The sequence below is a fragment of the Pyrgilauda ruficollis genome, unplaced genomic scaffold, assembly GCF_017590135.1.
Source record: "Pyrgilauda ruficollis isolate IOZ18807 unplaced genomic scaffold, ASM1759013v1 scaffold130, whole genome shotgun sequence".
Classification (NCBI taxonomy): domain Eukaryota; kingdom Metazoa; phylum Chordata; class Aves; order Passeriformes; family Passeridae; genus Pyrgilauda; species Pyrgilauda ruficollis.
This window is the reverse complement of record NW_024511433.1, coordinates 1,277,721-1,303,852: the sequence shown is the minus strand read 5'-3', so window position 1 is coordinate 1,303,852 and position 26,132 is coordinate 1,277,721. Positions and strand designations below refer to the sequence as shown.

General features: G+C 37.1%; 1 protein-coding gene across 1 annotated transcript in view; it reads left to right on the top strand.

The window, feature by feature from the left end:
* Positions 1–1,230: 1,230 nt before the first annotated feature.
* The window catches only part of DTWD2 (DTW domain containing 2), a 55,798-nt gene continuing 30,896 nt past the window's right edge, over positions 1,231–26,132 (top strand). Inside the window, exons 1-4 of the mRNA XM_041459106.1 lie at positions 1,231–1,519; positions 7,722–7,985; positions 19,317–19,426; positions 22,766–22,860. Of these exons, the coding sequence (XP_041315040.1) occupies positions 1,231–1,519; positions 7,722–7,985; positions 19,317–19,426; positions 22,766–22,860 (758 nt within the window). The remainder of the gene's footprint in view (positions 1,520–7,721; positions 7,986–19,316; positions 19,427–22,765; positions 22,861–26,132) is intronic.

Genomic DNA, 26,132 nt, shown 5'->3' with positions numbered 1-26,132 from the left:
GGCAAGAACAGTTTGCTGGCTAATGATTAGCCTCTCTGCCAGTTTCTTCTCTACAGAGCTGTTTTCCAGCTAGCTCTTTGGTTCCAAAGGGTGTATTGGTGCCTGAGGCTGTTCTTTTTATGCAGGGCTTTGCATTTACCTGTGTTGAAATGTCATGAGGTTCCTTCTAGCTCATTCTCCAATCTGTAGAGGTCTGTCCTGCCAGAGGCCAATATCCCCAGATATCTTCTAGATGTGCACTGTCCATCCTAAGTTACCAGAAGGGAATGCATAGGTTGAACCCAGCTAAAACCCAAAGCTCTTTTTGAAGTTCATTTTGTGTTTGTTCAGTTTTTGTGCTATGCTAAGCCATGTACATACGTCTTCCATGCTGGTCTGGCTGTGTCAGAAAGATAATTGTCTCTATTGATTTTCTGGGGGTCAGGAAGATAATTATCTCTATTGATTTTCTTGGTGGAGGCCATTTACACAAACAGTTGATCCACAGAGAAGTTTATCTAAAGCAAAGGCCACCCTCCAGTCCCTTTGTATTGAAATAAGTCAAGCTTCCTTTGTGATAACCAGGGTGTCTTCCTACATTTTTTTCTGAACTTTTTCTTGAAAGGGTTTTTTTATCATCAGTCACACCTTTGGCTGCACTACCATGTATTAGCCACTCCTATCAGCTGTGAGCTTTTCTAAGGGCATGCTCTGTTCCAGCACACAGGTCAATGATGAAGAAGTTAAATGGTGTTAGCCCAGTATCAGTGTCTGGAGTACTCCACTAACAGCTTGTCTCCAGCTGGACTTTATTCCACTGGTCATTCCCTCAGCATCTGGCTTTTGAGCCAGTTCTTTTCACTGTCAGTTTATCCAGGTACTTTATCAGCTTGTCTAGGAGGGTGAGACACTGTCAGAACAATTATCAAAGCTGAGGTGAACAACATCTACTGCTTTCCTCTCCTCCTCACTCTAGAGGGCCATCAAGTTGATTAAATAGGATTTCCCCTTTGTAGATCCATCTGATTTCTCTCAATACCTTTTTTTCTTTTGTTTGTTTAGAGATGGTTTCCATGAGGAGTTTCTCTACTGTCTTCCCAGAGGTTGATGTAAGGTTGACTGACCCGTATTTTCCTGGACCTTCTTGCAGAGAGGAGTGACATTTGCTTTCTTTCAGACTTCAGCAACCTCTCTTGTTATCTGGAGATCATCAAAACTGTCCTTGTAATAGTGTCAACCAGCTCCCTTAACATGCAGGAATGCTCCAAGAAGGATCCATTGCATGGCAAGGCTGAGCGCAGCAGCGCCGCTGTGATTTCCCTGCAGCTCATGGTGAAGACCACTGTGAGGCAGGCTGTCCACCTGCAGCCCATGGAGATCTGTGGTGGAGCAGAGCTCAATCTTCAGCTCTTGGAGAACCCCACACCAGAGCAAGTGGATGCCCAAAGGAGGCCATGGTCCTGTGGGAAGCATGGCTGGAGTGGACTCCTGGCAGGATTTGTGGAACTGCAGGGCAAAGAATCTGCATGGGGGCAGCTTTGTTGGCAGGACTTCAGATCCTGTGGAAGGGACCCACACTGGTGCTAGTTCATGAAAAACTGTAGCCAGGGGAAGGAGTCATGTTGGAGACGTTAGTGGGGGACTGTCTCCTGTAGGAAGGGACCCTGGATCAGGGGAAGACTGTGAAGAGTCCTCCCCTTGCAGAGAAAGTGTGTGATGAAGTCACACTGCTGTTGAGGTGAGAAGAGAAGCTGGGAGTGAAGTTGAGCCTGGAAAGAAAGGAGGGGTGGGGGAAGATGCTTTTAGGATTTGTGTTTTGTTCTTGTTATCCTACTCTGATTAATAATAAACCCATTTCCCTAATTTGAGTCGTCACCTGCTATGGTAGTTGGGTGAGTGCTTTCTCCCTGTCCTTGTCTCATCCCATGAGCCTTTCGTTATATTTTCTCCCCCTGTTAAACTGAGGAGGAAAGTGCTAGAGGCTTTGGTGGGCATGTGGGTCAACCCACCACTGATAGTAAAGAGACAACGGTGAATGTGAGATCTGTCAGAAGAGCACAAGTACCTGGTAATAAACTTTCGTCCTGAGATGAGGCAGAAACTGCTAGAGACAGTAATCTTTCGTAAGCATGAATCTGGCTTTCCAGTTCTTAATCACACTCCAAGGTTATGTTAGGGAGATGCTGCATAGTGTAGTTTATGTGGCTATCTCTAGAGTGTCTGTAGCATCAGCATTTGCTGAGAAAGATATTTTGGTAAGTAGTAGTATTTTGCACATATGTCTAACAGAGCATGTGTGAAAAGTGATTATGTTGATAAAATTAAGTCTTATATTTGCTTTTAGATTTTTTGTAGAAGGACTTTGTAAGGGGCACAACTCCAGTTGAGGCCTGGGAAGAGGGGGTTGCCTAGAAGGGAAGAACTGGAGAGAGGAACCGGGATTTTTAAAGGGGTTGTTTTCAGCTGTTGCTTCTAATAGATGAGCGAGTAAATTGGTCTGTGTGTTTCAGTATAGCTGAAGGAATCAGAAATTACTTATCTCTTAACAGATTTTTGGCCTATGGAACCAAATTTTCTTTCTTGTAACTTTTTAATTCATTACTTTTCAAAAAATACAGTGCCTTTGCAATCCTATTGTATCCTTGTGTTGACCCAGTAATTGCTTGCACAGGTTTTCCAAAGTGTTGTCCCGACCCGGGGACGTAATAACTGGAATGAGGCTTTTGTAAGCTAATTATAAAACAGAAAAGCCTGATAAAATATTTGAGGCCTTCTCACTTATAAGTTGTATTTCTTAAAAAAATAGAAGTATTTGTCAAAGATTTCTTATCTCCTTACCATGAATGTATTGTATGTGTTTATTCCCAGCATTCAGTGAGTTGTATATAAATAGGGAATTCATTAGGGTAGACATGCAGATATATTTTTGTTTCCATAAGTGTAGGCATACAGGCAGCTGAGAACGTAAGAGAGACCTCGGTGCCAGTCCAGTGTCTGACCCTTCTCCAGGGCTTTGTCAGCCCTGTAGCCAGAATGAATCACAAGAACTCTGTTGCTGTGATTGTATTTTTTTGTTACTCGATGTGTGCTTTCTTAGCCAGCTTGGGGAAACGTGTATTTGCACTGAGAGATCTAGAGCACTGCACTTAGAAAGCTAGAAGGTGAGTTAAGTTCTTAAGCAAGAAGGTGCTAGTGCCCTCTTGCCCCCAGTCTTGGAGTTGGTAAATCTTCACTGACAAGAAGAGAATCCAGCCACAAGACCACAGAACAAATTATTGAGTTTTATGCTTGAAAGAGAAGAACATTTCTGAATGGTTTTACAGCAGATTGCAGATTATTTTATCAATAAGTGTCTATTTTTGCAACAGCAGAAAGTTATTTTACAAACTGAAAATTTATTTCAGCATTAAGTGGTTATGTTGATTTTCTTGCCACTGGAGAAGCAGAGATATTTGTGCCGTAATCTGTCAGCTCTTCTGAAGAGGCTAAGGAATTTGAACAGGACTGGGGGTGTGAAATCAAAAGTATACAAACTGAAAGTTTCTTCCATTCAATAATTACCCTTTTTGCTTGATAGACATAAATGTCTTTTAAGTTTTTTATTTATTTTCAATAGAAGATGCTCAAGGAGATTTGAGGAATGTTAAGAGGGGGTCTTGAACTTGCGTAATTGGTAGTAAAAAAGATGTGGAATTTACCAACTACAAATTAAGATGTTACTTTTTTTGAAATTGATCAACTACAATATATGTAATCTATACCACATTTCAAGAAGAATAGCTAAAGGTAAGTGGAAAAATTATCAAGCATTAGATTGGAAGTTCAGTGCCTTTTATAATCTTAACATACTTCTGGTAATGTTGCTTTAAATGACTGTAGTTTGCTCACTAAATTCTGTGTCTTCTTTTGGCTAGAATTATAAATATCAAGCTAAACATTGGGGTTTTTTCTTCTGTGTTTAGCAGTTACTTTATATGCAGTAGTTTCTCATACTGATGTTTCTTTGGTGTGTAATACCAATATTCAGTGGTTCCAGAGCTGTTGGTGAATTAAAGATTTTGTGACTTCACTGTTACTTATTTCTGCTGTACTAAATTTCAAAGGCATTTATTAATTTCATACTATATTGTGATCAGATTAATGAGTAGAGACCTTTTTAAGCTGGTGGTTTTGTGCCTCAGCTGACTTGGTTAGCATACTTTTTGATCTGTTGGTGTTAAAAAAGGAAGAAGTATATGTCAGGCTGGCCACATGTGGTGTGCAGATAACTATAGGTTATCCTATAACTATAGGATGTAGCAGCACACCCAAAGACAAGAACTGCATCAGAGAATAATCTTGTTAGTTAAAACAATGTAGTACATTTGATTGGCTTCTATTCTGTAATTACACCAAGTACACCTTTTCCTTGGGGATGGTAGTGTATTATAAAAGAGGTCAAAAATGTTTCAACATTGATCAAGTCTTCCCAGTTTAATTGTAAGGAATACTAAAAAATATGAATGGCTATTTTTCTTGATTTGCTTTTGATTTTTGTAAACATAGCACGAAGCAAAAACTGAAAAAAAGATTAATTTTGCTTTCCATTCTCTGGGGGCTACAAAAGTAGCTGAAGACTGTTATCCATATACCCAAATAAGAGCTGGTTTAAGTGACGCAAATCCAATGATTTTTCATGTAATTTTTGGGGTTTATGTCTGATAGTGGTATATATAAATTTCAGCTGCAGCATTATCTCTTTTGAGGAGAGCCAGCCCTGACATATCCCTGAGTTATTTATTACGTAATGTACTCTAGAGCTTGTTTGAGCATCCTGTGACTAATTGGTCTTAATTCAGTGAGATTCTTTTCCGTTACCTGTTGTCTGTTTTTTTCTTTTTTTTCTTTTTTTTACATTTTCCCTCAGTTTGACTTTTGTTTTTAAAAAGGCTTTCCTGTAATTTCAGGTGCATCATTCACTTCTTTTGTTGAAACAGTATGCGTAGAATTTATTAGAATTTATTTTTTCTTCTGAGTAGTCTGAGAATGATTTATCAGGGTCATCTGACTTCTTCCATCTGATTTTTTTCCTGATTTCTTTCATTGATGAAATTTTTTTTTGTTTGTTTTCCATTTTAGCTGTGATAATTGTTTGTTGGAATCTTCTCTCTGCCTTTTAATGACTATATGTCATTTTACCCCCTGATCTCCCATTCACATTTATCCCTTGCAATGCACCGTGTGTCCCTTTCTCACTTTTTTTAAAGCCAAATAATGTTCTGAACACTGGATTCAGTTTTCACTTGGCACTTTTATAGCTTTAACAGAATTGTACTTTTGCTTCACAAGCTCTGCTGAAATGTTTTCATCAAAATCTTTAATGCTTTTTGCTTGGAATAAACAATCCCAGTTCAGACTCCTGGATCTGTCGGCCTAGTACTAGTCTGTGCTGTATGCTAGAAGCATACCTGTCTTTTGGCTTGCAAGACATGGTCAATAGATTTTTTTTTTTTTCTCTCTGTCTTTCTCCATACAATTTCTGAGTTACACCAATTATGCCTATGATGTATGGTACAAATTTCTTTCTGAATTCTTGAACTCAATTGCTGAATCTATTTAGCATGTCAATATGGAAGACTGCAAACTGTCTCTAACATATGATTTTTATTTAATCTCAAATTTAGTTTCATGGAAATGTCCAGCTGTATTAGTTATGTGAAGGGGAATGTGTCCTTGCAGTACTTAATTTTTTGTTTTCCTGTGAACATGTAAAGAAAATGGGCCAAACGAGTCCTGGAACCCTCATCCTGTGGCTCTTCTGGCACAAAGTAGTAGGTCATCTATGTTGTAAAGTTAACATGAATTTTAACCTAGTGAATTGTCAAATACTTATTGTGGCTTATCTTTATTTCTTTCTACGTGTATTCCTACATGTATTAGTGTTTATGCATTAATAATTGATAGTACAATTTTCTGATAGCTTTTTCCTTTTTTTCCTTTTTTTCCTTTTTTTCCTTTTTTTCCTTTTTTTTCCTTTTTTTTCCTTTTTTCCCTTTTTTAAGCAGTCAATCTACTGTTGTCCAAAAGGAAAAAATATTAAATAAAATTGACTGTGCATGCATCCTACATTTGGAAGGAGCGCCTTTTAATGCAGACTTTTGTGTGAATTGACAGTATCAGCTTATTCAACCTTACAAGATTTATTATAAAATACTTTTATTTTCTTATGATACCATGGAATTGGCATTCTTGCCTGTATTTCTGTTTGACAATTTAGCATTTCTATTTATTCCCAAAGTCCAGTTTAATGAAATTGGAAGTAGGCAGGTTGTGCACTAGGAAGAGAATAAATGGGTTAAATTGGAATGAATATGAGATTTCAATATTTTGATGCTTTTGTCAGATAGTGGAAAGAAAATACCCCTTATCTAAAAATAACCTCGGGGTTTTGGGTTAATTACAGATGCCAAACAGTCTGAGGAAATCTACTGCCAGAAAAGTTAATTAGAGATAAGGCTAGTTTTGTTAACAATGGATTATATTAACAGCTGTAAAGCGGTAAATCAAGACAGTGGTATTTTATAAAAAAGGATGATTCAAAAAAAGGTGATTCAGAGGTTCTTATGGTTTGCTATGAATATGAAACAGTAGCTGTCCAATTCAGTGAGTTTTATATAAAACAGTCGCTGTCCAACTTGTTGGAACTTGTTTTTCCTGGTATTTTTGAATTCAGTACTACACTTAAGCAATTTAGGAATAAGCTGCCTTTCTCCTCCCGCCCTTGATTTATTAGAATTGTTGGTTAGAAATTCAGAAATTCTCTTTGTTAGAATTGTCAACAAATGAAGCTGTAAACTATAAAATCATTATAGTTTAAATTTATTTTGTTTTTAATAGAAGGGCTTGTTAATTGTACTTTCTAATAGCAAGTTTCTTCATTAAAATACCAAAGAAATAAAAATGAATTCCAATTGTGCTGATTCTTCTGGAGACCTATGTCTAATTCTCCTTGAGCACCAAAGTTTGTTTAAAAATCCTAATGCATGAAAAGCAGGCAGCTAATACAGTGCATTAAGTTGACTTTAAGTGACTTTTAGAATATGTCATCTCCAAGTAGGTTAAAAAATAACCCCTAGTGTACACCAAGCCTACTTACGCCTATAGCTGCTTCATGCCTTACAAAAGTGAGCAGGGATGCTGATGAATATGTGCTTTAAACTCAAGTGGTTTTAAAGATATCTAGGCACCCAAATATCATGGAGCTTAAGCCTTTAAAACTACTTCAGTGATGTCTTTGATGTTCATAATGGTACAGTGGATATAATCTGTCAAAATCTATTAAGTTGGTTATGCTTTATTATAATTCTGTTCTGAGCCACTGCTTTCATTTTGTATTCTGTTCACATTGGCAAATGCAGATTTTGTAACTATTGGGAGAGGGGTCGGGGAGGAATTTAGTAGGGGCCCTATCAGAGGGCTAATGAAGTCATGTACCAGTAAAACAAATGTGGGTAGGGGACAAAAGAAAGAGCAGCATGCCCTTCTGCGACAGACTGGTTAATGAATTTAACTGTATGTAACCAAGATGACTCTGGTTCTAGAGTAGGGGGTGGTTACCTTTGTCTGAATTTAAGAATATTAAAGGAGTATTTGAGAGCTTTCTACAAAATCAGGAAGATACAGACTAGATTATAGGTTTACAAAATAAACAAAATAAAGAGAACCTCCCAGACTGCTGAGCTTAAGCAATCTACACTTGAAAGTAGGAGAGGTCTTTGTGGAGGTTTATGCTTTGGGCAGAGCTATTGAACATGCTCCCCGTGCCCACGTGGAGGGAGCAAGTGCTGCACTGCAGGAGGTTAGAGCTGCCATTCAGAGAGACACTGACAGCTCTCTTGTCGTGAGGAACCTCAGGAAATTCAGCACATTTGAAGCTCAGTTCCCACGGCTAAACAAGCCCCGGTATCACTGTCAGCCTGCGTACTGGCCTGCAAGAGAACGACTCTGCAGCAGCAGTGGGCAGCAGGGTAAGCGTGGGCCAGCAGCATCCCCTGGTGGGAGAAGAGGCCCTCTCCTGACAGTTTCAATCGGAGTGTAGTTGTGTTTTGGCTTTACAAAAAACTAATTAAACTTTCTGAGAGTGGTTAAATGCTAGAGCTGGTTGCCTGATGAAACTCTGGTAGGCTAACATTAATTGGCTCAAGGCCTTTGAAATTATGTCTGCTTTGAGTCCAAAGCTGTCCAATTCTGAATTATTTTATGAGTCTGTTTATAGCTTTTTACTGCTGTGCTCTGTTTAAGTTAACGCCAGTGGCATCTCAGACCATGATACTTTTATGAGCGCAAGTTAACTGTTGTGATCCTTCTTATTCCTGTCAACTTCTTAATGAGGTACTCAAGTGCAGTCTAACCTTGTTTTTTTATTAACTTTTATTAGCATGCTTGCTAAATATATACTACACTAGTAATAAAACTAGTGTTTCCAAGTTACACAAGAAAGTGTCATCTATGTAACAGACTTCTAACTTTCTTATTTTAAAGGAAGCATTTATTGTGGGGTATTTTTTCCTAGGACCTGAAGCCTGCAAAGCACCTTGAGTGGTAAAAATCAATGTGGTTCTGAGATTTGATGTTGTGACTGCTGTATTAAGCATTAAAAAGCATTTGTACTGAATTGTTTACCTTATAAAAGCAGCATCTTCCAGTATCTGGAAAATGCTTTAGAATGGCTTAATGAATTTGATACCTGGTTAAGTAAAAGAGATATTCTGTATTCTGTAAAAATCAACATATTTTAAAGAAATAACATTTTACTGTTAAATAACAGGTACACTGTTTTAAAAATATAGTATTTTGTTGCATTATATCAGGAAAGTGACTGCTTTTTAATAAAATAGATGCTAAATCAGAATCAGTGTGTTTGACAGAAGGGCTGCTCTTCAGAAAAAGGACACTAGAGTGCAGTGTAGCATTTAAAGTGCTCTCACAGCTAAGTGGTCAGGAAGTCTGAACAGAGCATTGCACAGGGCCTTTTTGGTATTGTTTTATATTGTTGAGTTATGCTGAAGTTTTCTGAGTGTCTGAACACAATTCCATTCTTCTACCATCTATGGCAAAAATTAATATTATACTAGAATACTTTAACTGAATATTCTATTTCATATTTAACAATTTTCCCCATACAGGTTCTTTGTCATATACTCTGATAACTGTATTTTTGCTTGCATTCAGTTGAAGATAAACTGCAGAATCTTTTTTTTAACAGGAATGTGTATTCTTTAAAAGAGTTTTGTCTGATAGGCATTATCTACTTTCATGTTAATGCTAAATATAATTTAGGAAGGGAATACTGTTGTGTGCTCTGTTTTACCATAGTAAATTACAACAATACCTTCATTTAATAGGGTTTTTAAAAAGTTTTTGAAAGGAATAAAGCTTAAATTCATAGCTGTAAGTGACAGGATATAGCATTGTTGTGTGGATTGAGAGACATAAGAACTTAGCTCTTTTAACTTCTGAAATATGTGTGGACACTGATCTTGCTTTCATGAAAAATCAATGACAGAATTTCTTTGACTTCATTTAGTGCAGAAGTGAGCTTTTAATTTAACTCCCTTTTCTCATCTGCTTGTTTCAAACTAGGACTCAGACTTGGTTTTGCTATTAAAAAATAAAGTATATATTTCAATAGGTTCTGTGTTTAAAACACAGTATTAGATAAGATGAAGTTGCATGAGAGACCTAAATTTCTTATGTGAAATGATCTATTCCTTTTGTGGAGATAGAAAGGGCAGTTTTATTGAAACTTGGTCAATGTGTTTTGAAGATACTGTCTCTCATGTAATTCAAACTTAAAACTGAAAAAGCCCCATAAGCTGGGACTTAGAAATGTAGTGTTAGAAGTTTTTATTCTTGCCTGGATAGAGTTTTGCAGTGTTACCCTTAATGAAAAGTTGTAACCATCCTTTTTCATCAATAAACAAGAAATAACAAAACAACAGTGCAGGAAGATTTTAGGTAAATTTAACTTGAGATTTGTAGACTGCATTTACACAGTTTCAGTTGCTGTTTGAACCCCTCACTGCACCTGGAATGTTCTGTCAGTGCCTCCTGTTAACAGTGTCTTAATCTCAGCTTCCCTGTCTCACTGCAGTTTTAATTAGGAACCTTTATTATACATGGGGTGCTAAAGAACTTGTGTTCCTTAACACCAAGCTGCCAGACTGAGAAGAAGAGGGAGAGTCAGCCACAGTTTTTGAGAGTCATGTGTGGAGAGCCTTTTTGTGCAGTCATGCAAGGGACTACCAAGCCTACCAGACCCAAGATGATGGTATTGTATTATTGGAAATGTTTTCTTTTATTATTTTCAAAATTTTTTGCTCTTTCTTGCTTGGATTGGTGAGTTCCTCTCTTCTCTGGGAAATTCAGGACTTTTTCATGAAATGTTTTGGTTACACAGTCTTTCTGCTTTGTCTTCTCTTGTGGAAGCACCTGAGCTCGTGAAACAGATTGGGAATTATAAGCTGGCAATGTAAGACGAGTTTAACTTCTTAATGTCTCAGTGGCACGCTTTAAATGCCATTACTGCTTCATCTTCTTCAACAGATTTAAAGCTCTGCTAGCTGTCTGGCATCAAGCTTGTCAGGGTGCCAGGTATTTTGCCAGACTGTAGAGCCAAGATGCATGAAAATGTCAACAATCTCAGGCTCATTAGTTTTTGGCTTTCCTGGCCTTTCTGTAATGACTGCAGTGCTGCATAAGCTAAATACTATTTTATTTATTTACTCCTATTAGTTCCAGTGGAAACCACAGCCAACTTTAATGTAAACAGTTAAGCTGTTGAAAGAGTGTTCTCCTATTGATTTGTTGATTTAAGTTATTTACAAAGAAAGCTGCTTGCCAAAGTCTGCTTTTTTGTTAAAAGTTCAGAAACGGATACAGTGTTGATATTTTGTTATGTTCTTCTTTGCACCTTTTGTCTTCTAAAGCACTAGAAGGTACTTGTTGTATTGGATATGTTTTGATTAGGCTTGTAAAGCTACGGTGAATGTACCAGGCTGAAAAAAAAAATCCCCAAACTAACTTGTTTGTCCTTTATTTATGATTTAATTGGTCAGGCAAAAAGGTTATTTGCCTTGGGAAATGGACACATGAGAACAGTACAATTTAAAGGCCTTTAATAAGGTTCATGCTGCCTTTGTCCACATTTTTGAAATATATTGATTTTTGTCTGTATACTTTCAGCATAAAAATATGCAAAAGATTGCTCATTAAGGATAGCACACTCTTACAGGGTTCATACACATGCTGTACTGAAGAATCTACTGATTTTGTTGGGTAACCTGTTGATTCCTGTTGTAGTGTCAAAGTCTAAAGGAAATGTCCAAATTATCTTAAAATTCTTCCAGTAAATTGCAGGTCACTGTAGTGGTGTAAACTTCTCCATAAAAGCCACTTCACCCATAATTGGTAATTCTCTAGATACTATGTCTTCAGTATGTGCTGCTACTACTACTACTTATGATGAGGGTAAAATCTCTTGTACTGTTTACTTTGTGTTGAAAACCACTGTGAAAATAAGGTAATGCAAAATAGGAGAGAAGTTTAGAATGATACATAAGCTACCAGATACTTGGAAGGAAAAATACTTCATTAATTTTAGATTTTTTTTTTTACGAATACACATTTTCTAAAGAGAAATGTATCTATCTATTTATGTATGTATGTTTATTTGCCTAATTTTTGAAGAACTGCACTAACTAATGTAATTTTCAAAAAACAGGAAGGTTTTCTTTAATGAGAACTCACGGCTTGTCATGAACTAAGTGACTGCTTCTGTCTCTTACTTCTGGAAAGTTGCCCTTTTAGTCCAGTTTTAGTCTTAAATCTAGGGAAGTAAGATCTTGTAGTCTTTGTAAGTAGGGTTTTTCATAGTTGTTTCAATACAGACCATTTGAACTTTGACTGAAAATCATTACAAGCTGATTGTTGTTTGGTGCTGAATAAGAAATGAGTTAGTGGTGTCAATCTTGTTTCTAGTAGCTGTCTATCAGCTGCTGAAAACTTAGCTGGTTTTGAGATAGATTTGTTGCTTTTTTCCCCCCCAGTAAGTGCTTAGGACATAATCTGAAATATATTGGGTTGCTCTGAAAACAAATGCTAAAATGAAACCACATATAGTCTGCTCTTGTTTTCTTGTTTACCTTGCTGAGCTTTATGTTCTCCTGCTGAGTGTAGGAGCTGGATAATGGTCTATTCCTTCTTTTTTTTTTTTTTTTTTTTTTTTTTTTTTAATAGTGATTTCTGCCAGTAAACAATACTTAGAGCAAATGGGTCAAACATGAGGTTCTGTGGTGGAGAGCTAAATAATGAATAACACGTGCCTGGGGATCATTATAAATTCTGGGCACCTGTAGAATGATATTTGTGGCTGATAGAAATAGTGGTTTTGTGATTTTCTGAACTAAAATGCACATACTTTGGTAACTTTTGATAACGGACAGCTTTTTATTGCTGTGAATTTCTCCCCTGCCCATTATGTGATGCAACATAACTGTTCATGAAGCAGATGTAAATAGGTGTTTCTTTTTGCCCTTAGTCTCTGCTGGTATTCCTTGATGCCTCTGTGAATTAACTACCTTATTCTTTGTTCAGGTTTTCTGAACTCCAGTGCTTTGGGCAGAGGCCCAAGACTATTTCAAATTTACAAGAAAGCAAAGTTTTCAAATTGATTCACTATGATGGAAAATCAGTGTTTTGCACTGGTGGCTGTGGTTTGAGTGGGAAACAGAAGGCCAGTGGATATATCTTCTCACCATACCACGTAGGAGCAGGAGAACTGCTAAGAGTACCAACTTCCAGCAGTTCTCCTGCTCCTGCGTGGAATCTGAGAAATCTACAAGAAATCTAAGTGCTAGAGAATAGTTCTATGGTCTCCTAGCTGTTCACTAGTACTATGTGCTTTGTTGAGAGGCAGGGAGATGACTGTCTCCCTGTCCCCCTTCTGAACCTCTTTCTGTACCTTATCTCTGAAGTGTCTCTGACCCCATCCCACTGCCTTTTCCCACTGCTGTATCCCTTGACCCAGTTAGTTCCAGTGGGATTCTAGGTCAGTTCAAAGGCAGTTTTTGTCTAAAAGTACTGCATTGCTTTTTGAATGCCTCTTTATACTGCGACCAACTTTGCTGTGTTGATAGTACCTTGTGGCAAGAAGAACAGATGCTGTGTACAATTATGAGGAAAGTGCTATGGAAATGAACTTGTTGAATACAGTGGCAGCCTCTGTTTAATTGGTCAGTTTTATGGTCTTGTTGGTTTGGAAGTTTGTGATACTGCTTTAAATGTCTTCTGGTACAAAATGTTAATCTGGCATATTTTAATGAATTTAATATTTAGTACTGCAGTGGCTTTTCCTGGAACTAGATAGAAAAGTTCTGGAACCTGTACCAGAATGCATTACAGGTTTCAAGTGTAAAAGGAGCAAGATCTATAAGTTAAAAGAGATGAAATTAGGTTTAAATTAGATCTTAGGAATAAATTCTTTGCTATGAGGGTAGTGAGTCACTGGAACAGTTGTTCCAGAGGAGCTGTGGGTGACCCATCTCTGGAAGTGTTCAAGGCCAGAACAGGGCTTTGAGCAGCCTGATCCTGGAAGGTGTACCTGACTGTGTCTGGGGAGTTGGAATGGGATGATCTCAAAAATCTTATTCGCCTCAGGCCATTCTTCTGTCGATCCATTGATACTGTTGGTGTTTCTAGGAAGATGCTTTTTTGTTCTGGCTGGTACTCTGAAGCAGTAAAAGGAGGAAGCTGGTAGTGATATGGTATTATATGAAGTCCTGACATTCAAACTCCAGGGCCTCAAGCTTTTTAGCACAGTGAACCTTTGATATGCATTGGAAAAGGATCTGCAAAATGGAGAGACCCAAAGGACTCCACATGATAGCATGAGGAGCTATCTCAAAGCTCTCTCATGATAGCATGAGAGCTGTGGTAGACCTTTTCATATGAATTAGAACAATATCAACTGAGTTTGTTTATTTCTGTGTTCTGTTGCTTAAAGTTGCTGCCTTTATTGTATTGAAAAGGTTACAAAAGCTTTTGTGCAGGAAAACTAAATTTTCTTTAAATAGTTACCTTTTTACAACTGAAGGCAATTTGTTTGGAAAATAGATTATTCATATTGTTGGGTAACATAGAAACAAATTTTTTCCATTATTGTGTGTAATCTTTGAACAAAAGATTTTCACTGTGATTTGTATTAGATATTTTTCCTGTGCATACACATTTCTCTGTTGAGTGTATGTTTTTACTTCGGGAACAGAGGTATGTTCCATTAAATTCATTGGTTACACCATTAAAAAACTAAAATGCTAAACCAAAACCAACCCCATACACCTGTTTTATTTATTTATAACTTCTTATGGAAAGCAAAACTTTGGCAATATGCCTTTTTTATTTTTTTAAATTTCTTTTTCTTTTTTTCTTTGCCAGGAAGCTGGTGTTATACAGATTATCAAGTGGAAAAGGAAGTGCTCTATTATTGTTCTTGATACTCCCTCCACCTGTGTTTCTAATACTGTGTTTTATGTGGCTATTGACTCCTAATAAAGTTTGTAAGGATTTAATTTTACATTTTTACACCTCATGACCAGTGACTTTCTAAATATTTTGAAAGAGATGGGAAGAAGAAATGGAAGTTGGAATACAATAAAGTCAGAGTAATGTTCTGTGACTGATTTTTCTTGGGAAACCCCATTAAAAATAAGGCTTGAAGTTTTGCTTACATAAAGAATGTCCAAAATAGGCCTAGAAGAAACCCAGACAGTGCCGATGACATGAGAAACTACTGCAGGTATTTTTGATCTGGCTTCTCCAGCACTCAGAGTGCACACCAGAGGTTTGTGTAGTGTCATAAAAATGTTTTGTGTTTAATTATTAGTAACACTTTACAACTGATCTGCATTTTTGAAAACTGCCTGGAATTAAACTGGTGTTTTCACAGGATTATTTATTGAAGGTTTGTACTGTTGAATATTAATGTCATATTAACTTCAGACTGTGTTTTTCTTGTAAATGTTGGGTTAGGATTGTTTCTTCCTAAATGCATAAGTTTATACATATCTATGTATAAGATCTACTCTGTGTATAATCCGCTCTTTCTTTTATGTTCCCTTTATAGCTGTAGTGGTTAAGGTGGAGAAGGCAAAATGTTATCTTAAATAAATTTTTAGTTTTTGTTTGTCCTCTAACATAAAAGTAGGAAAAATAGCATTAGTTTCCAAATTTTAAAAAATAAATGGGCTTCTCCTTTTAAACTTCACCCCACTACCACCCCCCAGCTTTGTAAAACTCCTGAATGTTGTTTTAATGCATGGGAGTAATGGACTTGTGTCAGTATAAAACCTACATAATAGCATTAGTATAAAACAAACATATGGTAACATTGTGGCTTTTCTTCAAATTTCTCAGGTGGGTTTTGTCCTTGAAACCCTTGGTGTTTTGACAAAAAGAGTAGAGAAATCTAATTTACTTGAAGCAGCTATTTCTGTTTTGGCAGGCATGTTTTTTTAAAATACAGTCTGGGGCCTGACCTTGACAATATGTGTTGGAACATGAATATATTGCTACAAGTATTAGTAGTTAATAAACATCAGCTTCTTCTTTATTTAAATATTGGAAGCATCGTTTCTAGAACATGTGCTTGGTACACTTAACCTCTGTATGTTTCCATACAAATGTCTACAAATGCTGAGCATAAAACTGCAGCTTTGTTAGTTTTTGCTTACTTTGGGTTTAAATCCTTGAATAACTTAGCTGTAGTTTTCTGAGTATGGGTGTATGCAAACACTCACTTGCATTCACAGAATGGTGCTTGTTTTCAGAAGAAGACTTTGGACATGTAGCGAGGTAAAGTTCTGAAGCAAGTTGCAGTAAAATAATACAGAGACTTGGAAAGAATTCCAGAATTAGCTCACTGTTTTCCAGACTGTGGTATATTTAATTTTGGAGTATCTCTGCCCAGAAACTAGTAATCAACTAAACCTGGTACCTCAGTCTCCTGTCCAGATTCAGTTCTGCTGGGAAGATAGACTTAATGTTAGTCTGAGTATCATTAATTGAGATATAAGTAATGGAAAGAAAGCTATGAAGTCAGTACATGTACATGACTGTCTTTTTCATATGGAACATTCTTTCAAGCTGTGGAATGATGATTTTTTTTCTTTTAGTCATGCCATTGTGATAGGTTACTTCATCATAATTTTTTAGACTAGAAAAGCTGTATTGAAAAACAGGTGAGAATCCACTGGGTAGCTTTGAGCTGTACTGAAATTGCATACAGGAGAATAATACAACAAAAATTATCCTCTTTAAAATCCTAATCCCAACTCACAAACCTTTTCCTTAATATTCTGAATGCTACTGCTCCTGCCTAGAGCTGATTTCTGATAGCAATCAGAAATTTCCAGAAATGAGAAAAAGATGATGTTCAGTGTTAAAGAATTTCTTGGTGCTGCTTCTTTTCTGTAACATCAGTTGTGTATGTAGGGCAAGAGTAAAACAGCATCTTTAAACAAAAGAAAAAGACTAAATGCCTTTTCTGCCTAGGTGGCTTTTTTCAGAGCAAAGTCAGCTTTTGTGGGGGTGGAACAGAACTTTGTTTTGTAGTGCTTCCTGTCCCACAAATGTGGGCTGGTATGTTGGTTTCATGAAGAAATAATGTTGGGGGCTTTTTTTCTCACAAATAACTGTTAGGTTCCAAAGTAAAATTACAGAAGTAAGGCTTGTGCTCTCAAGATGGGGTTGTAAAAGTATGTATTTAACATAATTAGGTACCTAATTCGGTGGTTAAAGTTAAGTGATGTATATGCATATGTAAGTAATTAAATTATATTGGGAAATTCTTTATTTGTCATAGTCTGTGCTCTGCTCCCTACAGATCAAATTATAGGCAGAATCTATTTTGCAGTTATTTGAAAATAACGTACTTTCCACATAATTTCCTTATTTTTGATTGGGTTTGTTGATTTTTTTTTTTTTCTGTGAGATTAAAAAAGCTTAAAATATCTGTGAAAAATCCAAACCAGTGTGGAAAATACAAAAAGCATATACCAAAGGGAGACTTGAAATTTTTTATTATTAAACTAGTGAATTTTTTTATAATTAAACACCCTGAGGTCAGAAATCACTGGGAAGTTCTTTTGTGTACTTATGAGAGGTAATGAACAGTGTAGTTCATGGGATTGAAGTCAACAGCTAACTGTTTGGAAACAGCTTGCTTTACTAGATTTTCATGCCTTCATCTCTCTTCAGCAGAAAATTTCATAATGGGGAGACCTTTAACACCTTACCTTGTAAGTGGAACCAGCTGTTGGAGTGAACCAGCTATTGAGGAGAAACCAAGGAGTCACACTTTGTACACACACCTGAGTTTCTGATGAACCTGATGATCAAAAAGAGGATGAACTTTGACTTAACAATCAGGGCACAGGCAAAAAACAACCTCCACAGTATTTGCTACTTCTAGGTTGTTATCAAAACAGAGATTTCTGTTTAAATTGCTCATATCTGAGAACATTTGGGAAAATGATTAAGAGATTGCACTGGAGAACAACCCATCAGACCTGGAAGTGCGGTTGTTTTCAGCTGATTCACAATGAAGGTCCCTTGGGTAGCCCACTGAATAGTCAGGTTACTGAGTGCTTAATTTTAGGCCTGAGGCCTGGCCATTAGTGCATCAGAATGTGCCAAATTTATGCTACATTAGCAACAGGAAAATGCCAGTACTAGAAGGAAAAACAGGCAGCAGGCTACTGGATCAGTACACCAGAAGAGTGTATCAGATTAATTTCCAGTTTGCCATTAGGCTGATTTATTGTCTGTAAGCCTTTAAGTCTAAATATTTAACATTCGTTTTTCTGCTGCTTATTTTGAGAAGTATCAATTCCTTGTTTTGCATCAACATTCCCCGCATCTTCATTTTGTGTTGTGACTGGTGTTGGGTAACCTTTAACTGTATATCCTGTGAGAAGGGAATAGCCACTGTGCCTCCTTCAGTAGTTGGGGCTTGAAGTACAGCTTTTAAATTAGCACAGCCTGTCAAGTGATAAAGAGGAGCTTATCAGTTCTTACTGCCTTTTTATAATGCTGCCATTTACTATTAAATAGTAATGTTTGAATGGGGAATGCTTGTACTGGTGTGGATCACTGTAACATTACTTAGTCCACATGTTGGGGTGCATGCTCTTGTGAACAAGCAAACTCATTCTCTGTCAGGCTCATCATTAATTTAATCTGAACCTGTTTTCAGAATTCACTTATTTGAATCACATCTACAGTGATTCATTGCTTACTGTCTCTCCTGTGTGGTCAACGTATGAACTGTTAACAGTAAAGGTTATGAGGAGGGTGCAGGTGAAGTTCTGCTCCGAGTCCCTATCACTGCTGAAAATACTGACTTTGTATGTTTTAAGTGTATAGAGTTTTGTTTGTAGAGATGGTGTGACTTTAATTGATGAATACATATAGTAGTTGCACTGTTAAGAAAATTCATTTTCCTGAGTAGTTGAATAATCTATGCAAAGAGATGGAGTGACATCTGTCCATGTGTGTGCATGTGAATGTGTGTTTTTCTGGAGTGACAGTTCAATTTCTCTGTGAAAAACTTCAAGCTTGCTTCTTTGCTTCTGCTTATTCTTGATCATTCAGCAGATCAGTTTCATACTAAGCATAAGTTAATTTCTTTAGATACTGTTCTTCAGCTAGTCATTTCAACAGCTTGAAACAGTACACTAAAGAATTTTAATTTTTTTTTTTCTGACTTAGATTGGATGTTCCTGATAAGGATTTCCCTGTTTTCATTCTACATGTCTGCTACATATTTTGGCATAGATGGAATTATAGAAAATTAAAATACAGCATGTCTGAGTTTTCATGTGTGTATACTTCTAAAACATTATATTCTAATTAATCATTATAATATACATTGTAAATATTGTAAATATTGTATGTTCTGTTGTAGCTCATCATATTGTTGAAACGGACTTGTTAGGAAAGTGGTAACAGACTTGTCTAATAAGGGTATGGATACTAGTAAGCTGCTTGAAGCTGACAAAAGAATTTTTAGAGTGCTGTAACCGTAACAAAACCACAGGAAGTGTCTGAATACTTTTCTCAAAATGCTGCTTCAATGAAAGCCTTGCCTCTTTATTTTTAGAAGTGAAAGGAGTTTCAAATATAAAATTACATGATGTTTAATACAATGTTGTTAGGGGAAGTTCTTACGGAATGCGATATGTATTTGTGCAATGTAATTATATTTTCTTTCACAAACTGCTGATTGTTTTTATTGTTCTGTCACTCCCTTTTGCCATTTAGCCGTCCTCAGAAGGTGTGTTTGTGTCCTTTCCTGCCTGTACATCCACTAAAGGTCTCCACCTGCTTGTATATAATTCAGCATCCAGCAGAGGTGAGTAAGGCTGTGGTAACTATGGGACTTGAGCTCAGATCCTAAGGCAGCAAATGGTAGGCAAGAGGAAACAGCTGTGCTGTCAGCTAATTGTCGTGCTTCAACCCCAGCCATCAGCTGAGTACCATGCAGTACCACAGTACTTGCCCCTCTGGCAGGTGGGATGGGGATGAGAAGCAGAGGGAGAAAATGTAAAACTTTCTGTGAGAGAGATAAGAACAGTTTAATAAATTAAACAAACTGAAATACAGGAGTAGTAGTACTACTACTGCTGCTATTAATAATAATAATAGCAACTGATGCACGATACAGTGCTCAGCACCTGCTGGTGCCCAGCCCATCCCTGAGCAGCAATTGGCTCGTCCTGACCATCTCCAGTTTAAATACAGGGCGTGACATTCTATGTGTGAAATAACCATGTTTAGCCAGTTCAAGGCATCTGACCTGGACATGCTCCCTCAAGTTTTCTTGTGCAGCTTCTCACTGGCAGAGCATGAGACACTTGAGAAGTCCTTGGCTTAGGTAAACACTACTTAATGTACTGATGTTTTCATTGTTGCTATCAACATTATTCTCATCCTGGATCCAGAACACAGCATTGTATCAGCTACTGGGAAAAAAATTCATTATATCCCAGCCAAAACCAGGGCAATCATATAATGATTTTTCCTTTTAAACTTCATGACTGAATGCCAGTTCATCTGAGGTGCTACATTTGTTGTTCAGCTCTTCTGAATTATTGTACCTTCTGCAATCACACCTTATTTCTGTAATTCTATGCATGCAAGACATCTTAACTGTATAGTCCTACTGGAATTGAAATCTACTTGCCTTTGTACAAATTGTAAGAATGAAATAACATTATGATTAAGTAACATTAAATAAAATAAAGGCACATCGGTGTGGAGGCACATCTTGTACCAGGCCAAGAGTTGGACTCGATGATCCTCATGTGTCCCTTCCAACTCGGCGTATTCTGTGATTCTGTGAACACCATGTCTCACAGAGGTGCTCAGAGTTGATTCATGGAGAAATGTATTTTGATTACTGCATTGGTCTTTTATTGATGTTAATGTTCTGTTAAAAATGAGAATTAAGCTATTCATCTTAGTGATGACCTTATCTATTTCCCCAATGAAAAACTACAGTTCAGCTTCAGAACAGTATGTTTTGTTTTACCAAATAGGAGGACATACTGATGGTTTACTTTACTTTTGGTTTACTTTAGTAGGAGGACGTACATTGATGTTTTTCTCTTTGGCTGACAGTGGCCTATGGAGGTGGATCATTAGGTATTTAGAAATTGTGCCAGAGTTGCACAGATCTGGTAGATGGTGGGTCTGCAAATTAGTCAGTGGAATTCAGAAAACTGTACTCTCATGGTGCAGCTGTTTGCTTGACATTGCACAGTGGTTCAATCAACATGCAAAGAGTCATTTCCTGAAGGAATTTAAGCAAAACACAAAAAAAAATCCTATTTAAAATAAGTCTTCTCTCACAGGGAAATAAAACAGAAGCCATGACATGTTTGGACCCTAAATGGGAAAACTGATTTTTAATGGACTGTGTATAATAGAAATACTCCTCCATGTTACTTCCTATTTTAAAAGTACCTAAATATACACTGAAGTCACTTGCTGGGAAAAAGAAGTTTAAAAATATGCCAGAGATACTGAATTGGCATTTTAATTTTGTTGAATTCCCTGTTCATGGTGGAGAGCATTAGAAAAAGTCTGCAGATTTTTCTGGATTTATACAGTATTCCTGTGTCTGTCTGGAAGGCTGTCGACAGTTTTTTATTATTCAGCAATCAGAACGGCTGTCTGTTACAATGGGTTGCAAGTTTTCTGTTACTCTATATTGCATAATGATAATTCATAAAATAAACTATCGCTGGAAGACCACTATGGTAACTGTCAACTAAATGAGGGCCCTTGACTTATTAGAGATAAGTCCTATTAAATGGTGGGAAGCTAAGAACGTCGTACAGTGCTCTTTGGAAGTGGTCACAAGTGGTTTGCATTACTGCAGAGGTGTACATGACAAAAGGTAAGTTCCCTTTGCTTGTAGCTGCTCACACTCAAAACACAATCAGTCTTGAAGGCACATGAGCCTTGGACTGTATCTGATCCTTCAGTCTGCCATTGCATTACAGATACACTCTTAAGAGTGTTTCAAAAATAAGCCATTAAACTAACAAGGTAGAGAATATCTTTCCCCTGCTGCATGTCAGTCTTATCTGTCATTCCCAACGTGCTTCATTGTTGGCTTTGGAAGTCTGCTGTGGGTTGGATTGAGCCTTCAACTCTGGTCAAATTCTGCTATTGAGACTGGTACTGAGGGAAGATAGTAATGTACAAAGTCAGGAAAAACATTTCCTGTGTTCTGATTAACGTGACTAACATCTTCACATTCACACTATTGAGAGGCCAAGCTGCCAGATGATAGACCTGTGCATGTGTCAGGTGTTGTGAAAGGGAGAGGAATCACAGCAGATCATCTGTGAGAAATTGTACTGTCAAAATTCCATTTTGCATAATAGCTACATGAATTATTTAGATATTTATTTGTGGAGGAATCCAAGGATAATACAGCATTCCATGTCAAGGTGTAAATACTTGGTTTCAGATCAGTGTTATTGCACCATTGCTCATCATGAGACTAATTTAAAAACTAAAAATATAGAAATCCAGCATCAGGACTAGTACAAAGGTTGTGGAATTATTTGCTCCTTATGATTGCTTTTTTTTTACATATAGGTAAATATATATAAGTAAATATAATAATTTTGTCATTTTTCCTTCTTCATGCCTGCTGTTATGATCCATAGGTCAGTGGCATAGCTAGGTGTACAAACCCCTTATTGTCTTACCTTTGCCTTTGATTATTCTTGAAGTGATTCAAGTAGGATGTAGACCATTATGTACTTTTGAAAACCCAAGTGATGTGTGTAACTCAGGACAGAACTCTGAAGCATCTATTTGTAGAAATTGAGCCCTACCGTAGTTTTTTTCTGATCCTGATACTATTTCGGTAATGCTAATGCTATTTTTGCCCACTGTTTATTCAGTGATTTTCTCTGAAGTTTTGTTACTGTTTTTATATTGATAACCTAGTTCAAATTTATCATGATGATTGTAGATTATTTGAGACTGTGTTCAGTGTTGTCAATCAAAACAATACAATTTGAATCATCAAGACTGGGGTTTTTTTCCCAGTTACCTGCTATAATTTTTTCTCCGTCTGTAGTCAACAGAATTTGATAGAAAATGAAAACATTAACAATTCATAGAAGCCTTTCTTGATTTTATTCAAAAGCAACTTTTCTTTTTTTTACAGGAAAGTCGAGTGTTAAGAACGGTACCTTTGCTAGCAGCTTGTCTCCCTCCAGACAAATGCAAAATTTTGGTTGGTCGACGTTTTAACGAAGACAGGTGAGCAGGATTGCCTGTGCATTTTCTGGTTCTCTGTAAATAATAGGAATATGTCTTTCAGTGTCTTTTTAAACAGCCAGCAGTGTTCTTAATTTTTATTTCAAGTGAGCACACTCACTTTTGATACAAGCTTCTGATTTCCAAAGATAGTGAGAAACACTTGATATTCTTCCTTTAGGTGATAGTCTCAGTTCGGTGCTCTTGGAGTGTTCAGATGGCTACTTTCAAACTCTTATCTGTTTCCAGTTCTGTTTTGTCCTAGTACTAGGTCTGTCTTGCTATTCTGTTTTGTTCTTTTTTGATTTACTTTATCTGACTAATCATTTGGTGTCACTGAAGTAAAACTAATAGTTGTGGGAAATTGAGAAAGCAGCCTTGTTGTGAGAAACTCTTTAAAAACGGAAAAAAACTATATTCACTTTCTTCTTCCTCTTAAAATTTATCATAAGAAAGCATAGCTCTCAGAAATTTTAAATTATTTTTTTCTAATATTCTGAGACTTTGGAAAATATTGCTTTCCCAAATAGCATCTTTAATTTTCATTAGATGAAGCTAAATCTTAGAAACCAGGTCTTGGTATGAATGCCAGTGAAGCTTTACTGCATACATTTTTAATAAAGCAAATAGAAATTGTGAATACTTACAAAGAAGATTAATTCTCAAATTGAGTTGAATCCTCAATTTGAGGATAGAGCAACTTTTGTGAATTGTTAATATTTGCTGTTTTCCTTCAATAAAAATTGAATGTTAATGTTAATACACATGACATGGTGATCAAGGGCAGTTGAAATATACAAAAGCATAGGGAGAACAGAGGGGTAGCGAGGGCATCTGTTGTCTCAATTCAGTAAAGTGATTACTTACTCCTGAATACAAAGTTAAGATATAATTTATATAGCTAGATATACACTGTACAGTGTGGTTTTCTGAAACTGTAATTATAAAAGCCTTTACATTTGAAGGATGTCTATTAAAATGCTCTCTACAAAGACAGAAAACTTTAAAACAGTGGAATGTAGCAGGATGGGCAAAAAAAAAGTGCTAATGTCTTTTCCCTGAACTGTTCATAGACTTGTACAACTGCAGTATATTTGCTATTCACTATGGAAATGTTAGGGCAAAAAACAACTATTGTCTCTTATACATGAATAAAATGCAATTTATTGGATTAATGTTCTTTTTAGGCTACTAATAAAATTTTGTAGGCAATTGTTTTTGTATAATAATACTGTTGCACTCAGAAGTAATTTTGGGTGTATATTGACCAGAGATAACAACTGTATCTAATACTAACATGTCAAAAATTTGAATTATTTTGGTACCAGACTTTTCTAAACAACCTTGTCACTATAGTTTTTAAGTTTCATTTTATATTTTGTGACTATTTGGATGGGATGATTTTGCCTTTATTTTATTTTTCTGGAAAGGTAATCTAATCCTCAGTTGCAAATATTCACACTTTGGTGATTCTGGATGCTGTGATGAAATCATAGATTCTAATGAAGGAACACTTACAAGACACCAGATGCAAATATTTCTACATCCACCACCCTGTTACTTAGGACAGTGTGGGAACAATTACAAATTTATCAGCATTGCTCTCTGAAATCAAACCACACAAAGTGCTGGTTCTGTACCTGGGATGGGGCAACTCTGGCTGTGTGTGTAGACTGGGGAATGAGATACTCGAAAGCAGCGATGTGGAAAGGGACCTGGGGGTCCTGGCCGACAGTGAGCCAGCAGTGCCCTGGCAGCCAGGAGGGCCAGGCGTGTCCTGGGGGCATCAGGCACAGCATGGACAGCCAGGCAAGGGAGGGGATTGTTCTGATCTGCTCTGCACTGGGACAGCCTCACTTTGAATATTGTGTACAGTTTTGGTCACCACAATATAAAAGACATTGAGCTGTTAGAGAGTGTCCAAGGAGAGCAGTGGAGGTGGTGAAGGGCCTCAAGGTGAAGCCGTGTGAGGAGTGGCTGAGGTCACTTGGTCTGTTCAGCCTGGAGGAGACTGAAGGGAGACCTCACTGCAGTTACAACTTCTTGTGAGGGAAAGAGGAGGCACAGACACTGATCTCTTCTTTCTTGTGACCAGCAACAGACCGCAGGGGAATGGCCTGAAGTTCTGCCACGGAATATTTAGGTTAGATACCAGGTTTTTCACCCTGAGGGTGGTTGGGCACTGGAACAGGCTCCCAAGGGAAGTAGTCACAGCACTAAGTCTGTATAAGTTCAGTAAACATTTGGTCAATACTCCCAGGCACATGGTGTGACTCTTGGGGTGTCCTGAGCAGGGACAGGAATTGAGTCAATGATCCTTGTGGATCCCTTGCAATTCAGCTTATTCTATGATGTTATGGTTCTATGATTCTATGAAATCTCAGTTCAGTAGTTTAGATCAGAAATTAAGTGGACAACTTGGGAAAATTTGTAGCTTCACTTTAAAAGATACGATACTTTCTAGTGCTTGTTCATAAAGAAGAATTCTTATTATATCAGGTATCAACTAATTGGGTTTTGCCACTTACCAAATAATGTAAAACTGTTTACAGGTTGTAGTTCTTTATTCAGGTAACTTTTCTTTGTGAGCTTTTGTGTGCTTTGGTGTCATTATGCCATCAAACTAAATTAATGCATTTTTGCCCCTTACCACAATCAAGAATGACTAGATGCAGGCAGAGATCATCAGCCTGTCACAGCTTTTGTCATTCTTTGTGTGAAAGTAATTAGTGCTGGTTAACTGAACATGTGCTAATTTCCATCCAAAACTCTACTTTACTGAATCAAATTTCAGATTTCTCAATATAATTTAGATAACATTCTCTCTGGTATTTTTTCTTTGAGTACTATAGACTTCAGCTTTGCAGTAAGTCCAGAATATTTCCTTTCTGCTACTGCCTCCTCCTCGCGCTTTCCCTCTCCCTCAGTGTGTGTGCTCTCCCCAGGCTGCAGTGCCTTTCTGGACATATTCACAGGGAACACACAACGACTTTTGCAGCTTACTTACTACTAGAACCTTGACATGAGCCCAACACATTGTATGTCACATATGGGAAGACCTTCTCACTCTCTACAACTAACTGAAAAGAGGTTGTAGTGAGGTGGATTTTGGTTTCTTCTCTGAACTAACAAACAACAGACAGAACAAGAAAAAAATGGCTCTCAAGATGTGCTTCAGTGAGAGGTTTAGATTAGAAAATTCCCTCACCAAAAGGACTGTCAGGCAGTGGAACAGGCTGCCCAGCAAAGTAGTTGAGTCACTATCCCAGGAAGTA